A 9281-nucleotide genomic window follows, 5' to 3' on the forward strand; every position below is an offset into this window, starting at 1 on the left:
TGCACCCCATGGAACAACTCACTGCACCCCGTGGGACCACTGCACCCCATGGGACCATTGCACCCCATGGGACCACTCACTGCACCCCGTGGGACAACTCACTGCACCCCGTGGGACCACTCACTGCACCCCGTGGGACCACTGCACCCCATGGGACCATTGTACCCCGTGGGACGGGGGTCCTGCTCCATTTCCGGGTCCCAGCCCCCTGGGATGCTGACTTGGACAGGCTCAAGGTCTGACTTTCAACCCTCCAGGGTATCGGGTGCAAGGACCTGGGCTACAGGTGGCAGGGACAGTCCCAGATCAAGGACCCCTCAGTGCCCACCTGTGGGAAGGCAACCCCTGAGGTGGCTGGTGGATCCAGGCAGGGGTACACTCACCTCAGGCTCCGAGGATTGGCACCTCGCTGTGGTCAGAGAAAGGCTGGTCACCAGGGCCGGTGAGGGTGCACCCTGCTCTGTCCCCAGAACCGCCGCCCGAGGCCTCACCCCCAGAATCTCTGCACTGTTGGTGAGGATCCCTCGAGAACAGGCTTACGGTAAGCGGACAGGTCCACGATGTTCTCCGACGGGATGCTGCTGCGGGCCGCAAGCTCCAGGAACTCCATCTGCCCCTCCTGCACCACGTTCCGGGACCTGCCTGCAGCAGCAGGGACAGAGGACACTCAGCAGTCAGAGGCCTGTCCCTCTCAGATGGACAGCTCAGGAAGAAAGACAAGGGCGCCAAAGCCCTTGGGCATCCACTGCCCACCATCTGCCCTCTCCTCAGAGCAGGCTCTGGGTTCATCCAGTCAGGGACTCCCAATGGCACTCGAGAGATGACCAGGGCCTGCACTCCCACAGCCACCGGCCAGGCCTGAGAGCAAGCCCAGAACAGCCAAAGGGGAGGGTCCCAGCCGGGGCATGACGCCTCCAGCCCGAGAGACTCCAGAAGGCAGGCCCCAGGAGCTGTGTGAGGTGGGGTTCCCTGCTCCGTGGGAAGCTGTGTCCCTGGCACCACCTTGGTACCCACCATATAGCTCCAACACCACTAAGCCGTTTTTGTAGCTCCTGTTTTCCGTGACCACCAGGGCATAGTCAGATGTGACTTTCTCAAAGGTGACGTAGTTCGTGCCCTCATCTGTGAGGAAGAGTGGGGTCTGTTAGGTCGCCTGCATGCACCCCAGCACGCACCACCATGGGAGTCCCCAGCCCAGTCCCTACCCCATCTCTAGGTCTCCCACTTTTCTCTTGGTCACTGCCCCTCTCTTGCCGCCTCTGTGTCTCACCTCCCGCCCTCATCTCTTTCCTCTGCTACCACTCATTTCCTTCACTTCCTCTCTCGTCCCCCCACATATCTCCCTCCCTCCATCTCCTCCCATCTCTCTTCCTTCTCCACCCATCCCTGCACCCCCACAGTCTCTCCAACTCTTCTTCCTCTCTCCCTCCCGCACGCTCCCCTCCTCTCTCTCTCCCTGCCCTCACCAGTCTTCTGTCACTACAAAATGTCCTGGAAAATCCCACTACCTCTTATTTCCAAAGGAATTCTGACTGTTTCTAGACCAACTCCAGGGTCAGGCCCTCAGGGAGGGGGTAGAAAAAGGGGCCCTGTGGGCCACTGGGGACCCTGGGACCCAACTTGGGGCCACTATCCTCAGATTACACATTTCAAACAGAGGTACTCCCCATCTCCCCACTCTGGTCACCAACCACATTGGTTCTCCCACACAGGTTTCCCTATACTGGTTCCCATCACACTAGTTCCTCACACTGGTCCCCCCACATTGCCCCTTCAGTCTATTCCACAGACCCCTCCTCATGTCACTCACTGGCTGCACTGCCTCTCTCTGAGCCACCTCCTCCCATCTGGGGGCACAGGCTGAATCACAGACACTTCTACTCACATTCAAACATATAGCGGCCCGGCCTGTCTGTCTTCTTCCCAATATAGAATTCCTTTTTGCACCGTCCCTCTTCTCTGGAAAGAAACCCACTGTCTTGGTGAGTCATGCAGAAGTGCCTGGGGCCTGGGGCCTGGGCCTGCCAGGAGGACCCTACAGTCGTATGGGAGACAGGGTACCCCTGATGTGTGTGTGTGTGTGTGTGTGTGTGTGTGTGTGTTAGAGAGAGAGAGTGGGGCTGGGGTGAGCTGGGCTGTGTGCTTGGCCTGGTCTCTGAGGAAGGGGCTCTGCGGTGCGGCCTCACCGATGGAAGTAGGTGACCTTCAGGTCACCATTCTTCAAGGTCTTGATGGTGGACATGAAGCAGCGGTAGGAGCCACCTTCCTTGATGGCAGACCAGTCCGTGGCGCCCAGCTTGATGGAGAACCATTGCCCTTCAATCTAGAAATGAGGGGGAAGTTCTCCTGGCTGAGCCCTGGGAGGCTAGGAGTGCCCTACAGGTCTGAGGGCGAGTCCTGCCTTCTCCCAGCCTCTGGAGGGCATGGGGGTGTGGAGGACAGCATGGGGTACAGAGGACAGCATGGGGTGCAGAGGATGGCATGGGGTGCAGAGGATGGCATGGGGTGCAGAGGACAGAATGGGGTGTAGAGGACAGCATGGGGTACAGAGGACGGCATGGGGTACAGAGGACGACATGGGGTACAGAGGACGGCATGGGGTACAGAGGACAGCATGGGCTACAGAGGACGGCATGGGGTGCAGAGGACGGCATGGGGGTGCAGAGGACAGAATGGGGTGCAGAGGACTGAATGGGGGTGCAGAGGACAGGCCACAGCTCCTGTCCTGTGTTAGGAGCCACTCCCGCCTGGAACTGTGGGAGCTGGGCCTGCCGTGTCCACCACCACTCGGGCTCACTCTGGAGACAGTGTCCTCCTGTATGAAATGGGGCCACCCTGCTCCACATGGGGTAATAAGGGGCAGGGACTCACTGCCCCATCCTCTGTCCACTACCTGGTCAGCATGGAAGTCAGGTGGCGACACCGGCTGTGGTTCTGAGGCCGCTCGGGCCAGACTTAGCCCCAGGCAGAGCAGTAGCAACATCTCAGCTTTGCAGCTTCCAGACACTGGGGTGCTGGCTGCGCCTGCCTGCCTATATTGGCCTCTGGGGGCAGGGCGCCCCCGTAAACAGCGCCCCTCCCCACCAGAAGGAAAATGTTTGCAGAGCCAGCATCCTGGACCACAGCCCCGGCCTCTGGCAGCAGACCAGCGCGTGCTGCAAAGGTCAGTGGAGGGGGCAGTGTCTGCAGATGGAGAAGGCTTTGTGAGAGACCTGCCAGGGTGGAGGTGAGGCTAGGGAGCCCTGCAGTGTCTTAGGGGACATGACGACCATTCCAAGGTCCCCAGAGGCACCTTAGGTCTCTGCCCGGTGCCGTTGGCACTCAGCCCCACTGGTCACCTTTTAGTGATTTATCATCCACACTGCTGGTGCTGATTCTAGACACCCAAGGCTGGCTGTGCCCAGGTGAGGGCCTGGCAACCTGAGGTCAGCTCTACCTCCGGTCCCAAGGACCCGAGATCCCAGCGAGGCCACAGCAAGGCAGTGGGGTGTGCGGTGAGGCCACAGCCGCTCCTCATGTGACCCCAAACCCAGGAGAGACCTTTCATCCACTCCACCCCCAACCCTAGCTCTGGACTTGACTGACCGCCAGCTGTCAGTGCAGGAAACAAAGGATTAAGGCTCCACATTCCCCCAAGGCACTGCCACCCTCCTGGGACTGAGGAGAGGCCGGATCTGCAGACCTGGGCTGCAGGTACCACCTCCCTCAGATAACAGAAAGGGCAGGGGAGTAAGGAGGGGGGATGCCTGGGCTTCAGCTGAGGAGCTTCTCTGTCCCTCAGGAGGCGGAGGTGGGGAAGCACAGCACCTGGCACTGGTGTGTGCACAGGTGTGTTCAGGCGCGTGCGTGTCCCTGGGTTGCTGTGTGCATGTATGTGCTCACATGTGTACCTATGAATTTATACACACATGTGTGTATATGCTCCTGTGTTGGTGCCAACGTGCTTGTGTGCATCTGTGCAGCAGATGTGTGTCTGCGTGTACTGAGTGTGTACATGTGTGTCTGTGTCCATCAGTCTGTGCCTGTGTGCACACTCAGTCCTCCCCCGCCCGCCGGCTTCTCCACACCCTGCAGATTCCAGGACCCGCCGTGCTGCACACCCAGAGTCGTTCACACTGAGTCACCCTGAGTCCTGGGCACCCGGGTGATGCCACATGAATGAGGGGTGCCTTACCCTGGGCTCTCTCCATCCCTGCTTCAGCTGAGAGCCCGTGTTCGAGTGAGGCAGTGAGGAGGACAGAGATTCCTGGACCCTGTTAAGTGAAAACGCACCACCACCACCTTGGTCAGTGCTGACCTCAAGAGAGCCCAGGAGGGTGGGTGGAGGGGGAGGGCCTTGGCAGGAGGAAGTGGGGGGACATGTCCACGTGGCTCTCTCGCCCTGGGACACCATGTCTGTTAACCGCTGGCGCTGGCCTGCGGGGACATGGCCAGCCTTCCTCCCACCTTCTGTCTGGGTGAAGAGCCAGCTAGACTTGTATCAAAGCCACCACCACAGACATGGATGTCAGCTCCACCGGTGCCTCTGGCCACAAGGGCATGGCCACTTCAGCCTCCCGTCCTGACCACAGGGTGTGGCCACCTCAGCCTGTCAGCCAGCATGTCCTGACCATAGGGACAGTCACCTCAGCTTCCAGTCCTGACCACAGGGGACAGTCTCTTCAGCCTGCCATCCTGATGATCACTGATGGAGCCCCACTCCATCCTTGTCTACAGGAGAGGGCCATCAGGGTCCTTCCCCACGTCCTGTCCACTTAGTCCCTTCCATGGAATCTGAATGACTTTTGGTCAGAGGTGAAACATCTTTGTCCATGAACTTCTGGGTCCCACCCACTAAAAGACACAGCAGGACTGCCCAGATTCCTGGAGAGACTGAGATCTGGCCTGCATGCTGCCCGGTGTGGACAGGACCCAGGCGACCCCATGTGGCCATAGGGTGCCACGGCCAGGCCACACCCCCACCGGCCAGGCCCACACAGTGGCCACGCCCCCAGCAGAGAGCAGAGTGTCCTTCCAGGAGGCAGGGCAGGGTTGCTGTCTGGAAGCTCCTGTGGGGACCGGACCCCTTCTGCTGGCCTGAGCACGTGCTGCTTTGTGGTCGAGGTCACTGGGAGAGGCAGGAAGTGCCTTCGTTTCCCTGTGTGATGAGCTTGGTGACGGATCCAGCTTCCCCGGAAAATCAGCTGAAATGTCACCAGTACACCCTGGACAGGTGAGGCTGCAAGAGCGGCCAGACGGCCCAGCACCTCAAGCACAAAGGCCAGTCACTCTCCCTGAGGTGAGCGATCCCAGAGGCAGCGAGTCGCAAGGAGATGGGGCGTCAGACAAGCATGCGCCTCCTTTCTCCACCGAACAACTGGTGGATTCGAACTCCGTGACTTTGGGATTGCAATGCAGCTTCTTAACCCTAAGCTATCTAGTTGTTTTTGAGTCTGAGAATTTCTACATCACTAATGGTTGTTGCTATATACTGTTGAGTCTTCAAAGGCTGTAAATTGCATGGGAAGAAACAGCCAATCTTTCTCCCAAGGAGCAGCTGGTAGATTTGAACCACTGGCCTTTGAGGTGGCACTGTAACGCCTTCCCAGCAAGTCCCCAGAGCTCCCCATCAACAATGGTAAGTGGAGAGAGACTTCTTTCCTAACCCGCTGTGACTGAGAGGTCCCTGTCCTGTCATGCTGGCCAGGCCTTCATGTGCTGCAGAGTGGGAGTGAGGCCCAGGCACACCCTTCCCTCCAGTCTTAAGAGGAAGCAGCCAGTCTTCGGCCCTGAAATCTTTTGTCAGCTGTAGGGCCTGGTTGTTGCTTTGTCAGAAGAATCATGCTGTTTGATCTTGTGGTTGAGTGAGGTTGTCTGACACCTTCTGATGTCTATGAGGTTTACTACACCTGTAAGAAGCCAGGAAATCCAAAGACTTATTGTGCTGGGAAACCAGCAGCCAAGGACCTCTCTACAGTGCCAAAGAGCAAGGGTATCAGTTTAAAGACTAAGGTCCACCTGCATCAAGCCGTGGTATTTCAAGTCACTGAAGGGCGCCTGAAAGCTGGACCATGAATAAGGACAAGCGAAAAGGAAGCTGTACTCTCATGGTCTTGGGGAAGAATGCCGGGTATCCCAGGGGCTGCCAAAGCAGCAAGCAGGTCTGTCCGGGAGGATGGGAGGACGTACAATGAGAGACCAAGATCCACAGAGACAAAGATGCTGACATTTCCTTTCACAGGCTCTCGGCATGTTATCAGTAGAGACCAGTCTTTGGAGAAAGAAAGACCCTCCACAGGATGGCCCGACAGTGACTGTAGCCATGGACGTGAACGTGACACGGATTCTGAAGATGGTGCTGAATAGGGCGAGGTTCTGGTCTTGTCCATGGACTTGCTGGGTCTTAGTTGACTTGACAGCGTCGAGGAAGACCCTCAAGTGATGGATTGAGAGGGTGACTGCAGCCGTGGGTTCACACATGTCAGATACGGTGAGGATGGTGCAGGAAGGCAGTGGGTTCGAGTCAGAGTCGGTGAGACAGTGAGGCCGGCACAGGTCAGAGCTGTCGTTCACAGGGTCGCTATGAGTCACTCCCAGCTAGATGGCTCCTCACAACAGCACAGGGTTTACCTGGCAGTGGCTTGACCCATGTGACTTAGCCAGGTCATGACCCCCCAGCCAACAGAGCTAAGGACAGCCAATGCACGGCTTTCAGATGCAGTTAACACACCCAGCTGTGAACACGAAAGTTGGTGGTTTGAGCCCGGCTGTCTGCTCCCGAGTGAAGAGCTGGGGACTTTGTGGAGGACGGTCCCCTGAAGCACATGAGCATCTGGAGTCAGAGCTGGGACTGACCCCAAATGACACGGGCCTGTCCACAGAAACCAGCCACCTGATTCTGCTCCCTACAGTCCCCCGCCCACAGCCCACCGTGTGCTGACCAGGACAGACTCAGTGTGAGGGTCCAGCGTGTTTATTAGGGGAGAGAAGGGGCCCAGAGCTTGAAGTCCACGTTGGGGTCGGGAGGGGCAGAGGAGGTGGTTCTAGAGCAAGTAACCACCCTTCCTCCTCGGCCACTTTGACTCTTCAACCAAAAGGATATTCTGATGAGAATGGGGTGACGCGTACCCTCAATGGGAACAGTTGGGCTCCTGGGACACATTTGGACTTGGAGGACATTGCAGACACAGCACCAGCCGCAGCTTAGCCAGTGATGGGCCCTCCTTGGACAAAGTGAAGCCCGTGGACCAGCCTTAGCCTCAGAGTGGGGGGCCTTGACAGCCCTAAAACAGTCTCCTCTCTTTCCCCAGCCCCTACCCAAGATGGATAGCTTGGGACTTGGTGGAGCACATGAAGTGACCCTTTGAGAGACTGACCCAAGAGATGCCTGTGCCTGGTCAGTCAGGACCCATCCAAGCCATAGGAGACCCCCTCAGGAGGTGGGTGGACACCTTACCCTACGAGGCCAACCAGGGACTCACCTATACACAGCACCATTCTGCGGAGAAAGACAGGATGGGGCATGGAGGGTGGCAGGGACACAGACAGAAGTAGGGGGTTTTGAAGTGGAGGGGGGACCCCTCACCCGCTCCTTGGGGGCCTGTTGGGGAATTGGTGACAGCAGACCCAGGAGCAGAGCTCGCCAGGGGCCTGGGCTCCCATTCCACCCCTACTAACGAGGTAAGGAGTCCTTTCCGGCCTTAGCACTGACCTTTTCTCTGGATGAAGTCCAGGAGGATGGGGGTGGACTGGATCAGATTCTTGAGCTGACCCCTGAATTTCTCCAAGACCCAGGACTTGACATTCAGGGTCCTGCCTGTGGGAGGCGACAAGTCAGAGCCAGGTGTGGCTGCACCCTCCTGCTGAGCTTGGCTCTGGCAGGTCCCAGCAGGCATGTGTGGCCTCCCTCCACCCACCTGAGCTCCAGGCCACCATTGCTGTCTCCGTCCCTGCCTATCCCCCAGGCCAGTGCTAGCCCCCTCACTGCAGGGGAGAGGTGACAGGAGGACGCACACACTAGTGTCCAGTCCCACTGCGTGCCCCAGGGTACTGACTGGAAGGTGGAGAGTCCCTGCTGTACGCTTGTTGGCTCGGCAACCAGCGAGGGCCTGCTCGTGTAACCCCTACCGAGGGCACCTTGCTCATTTTCAGGGCAATGCAGTTGGAAAGACACTTTCACATCTGACTTCCCATTGGATGAAGTTACTTAAAATCTCCATAAACACGGAAGGACAGACAAAGGGAGCTCTGTGGTCTAGGTCTCAAGGAGTGACCGTGAGGTTCGAGCCCACCATCAACCCTTTCTCCACAGCCTGGGGACCAAGTGGGGAGTCAGCTCCAGGTCTGCTGCAGTGGGAGAGCTCTCTCACCACTGTCCGTGGGCGGCACCGCTCAGAGCCCAGCTTCTAGCCTGAAGGGTCACCATGCGACCTACCAGGGGCCGCCTCAGAGCAAGGCCGCCCAGGTGCCTCCTCCTTGGCACAGCTCCAAGCTGCACCTTTGCCTAGAACGTCCCCCCCTTTGCCTAGAACGTCCCCCTCTTGGCCCACGCCAGCCTTGGATCCAGCCTCTCCTGCATCTGAGCTGTCCCCAAGGTCTCTGTCAACTTACTCACTGCCTTGAACAACCCCTTCCTACCTGAGGCTGCACAGGGGCCCTGAGGCTCTTGGGAAGGCCAGTGAACAGATAACCGTTTCCAACAAGCTTCCAGGGCTGAGGGTCCCCACTGTGCCCCCTACCATCTACCCTGCAGAGCAGGCAGTAAGCTGCATTCGGAGCCCATCCCCTCCAGAGCCCAGGGGCCCAGAGCCATACCGAGGAGCTGGCACATGAGGTTCCGCTGAGGGGCAGTGGTGTCCTCCATGCAGACTGACATAGTCTCATAGTCAGTGTCCATCATGAAGAGCTTGATCTGGTCCAGGTCCAGAGGAGGAGCAAAGACAGAGACAGGGAGGAGCTCCAGCTGCTCCGTTCCCACAGGTGCGTACAGGCTGCGTCTCCTTGAACAATTACTCTGCAGCCTCCCACCGAGGCCACCAGGGCCTGCTGCCCTCTCCTTGAGGTCCATACTCTAGTCAGTACACAGCTAGTCCACCCTAACTTCAGGGGGGCCACTTCTAAGATGTAAACACCTGCACTAGGATACAAGAGCTCTTTCTCCTCCAATGACCTCACATACTTCATCAAAGAACAAATAAGATTAGAAAAGTCTTCCATACGTACTGTGTCTCTCTACCGGGCACGTTATTCTACTCTTAAATGGGAAGCTAGTTCATCCATCCATCCATCCATCCATCCATCCA

At 58.1% G+C, this 9281-nt stretch overlaps 1 protein-coding gene across 1 annotated transcript in view; it reads right to left on the reverse strand.

Annotated features, from left to right (window-relative positions):
* The window catches only part of LOC102850000, a 12000-nt gene that overhangs the window by 1349 nt on the left and 1370 nt on the right, over positions 1–9281 (reverse strand). The window contains exons 3-11 of the mRNA XM_006900642.1: positions 8794–8978; positions 7691–7795; positions 6710–6794; positions 2894–3044; positions 2187–2323; positions 1886–1959; positions 1015–1122; positions 509–642; positions 384–409 (exon numbers count right to left, since the gene is read on the reverse strand). Of these exons, the coding sequence (XP_006900704.1) occupies positions 384–409; positions 509–642; positions 1015–1122; positions 1886–1959; positions 2187–2323; positions 2894–3044; positions 6710–6794; positions 7691–7795; positions 8794–8978 (1005 nt within the window). The remainder of the gene's footprint in view (positions 1–383; positions 410–508; positions 643–1014; positions 1123–1885; positions 1960–2186; positions 2324–2893; positions 3045–6709; positions 6795–7690; positions 7796–8793; positions 8979–9281) is intronic.

The sequence above is a fragment of the Elephantulus edwardii genome, unplaced genomic scaffold (assembly GCF_000299155.1).
Source record: "Elephantulus edwardii isolate Elephantulus edwardi_28Jun2011 unplaced genomic scaffold, EleEdw1.0 scaffold00289, whole genome shotgun sequence".
Classification (NCBI taxonomy): domain Eukaryota; kingdom Metazoa; phylum Chordata; class Mammalia; order Macroscelidea; family Macroscelididae; genus Elephantulus; species Elephantulus edwardii.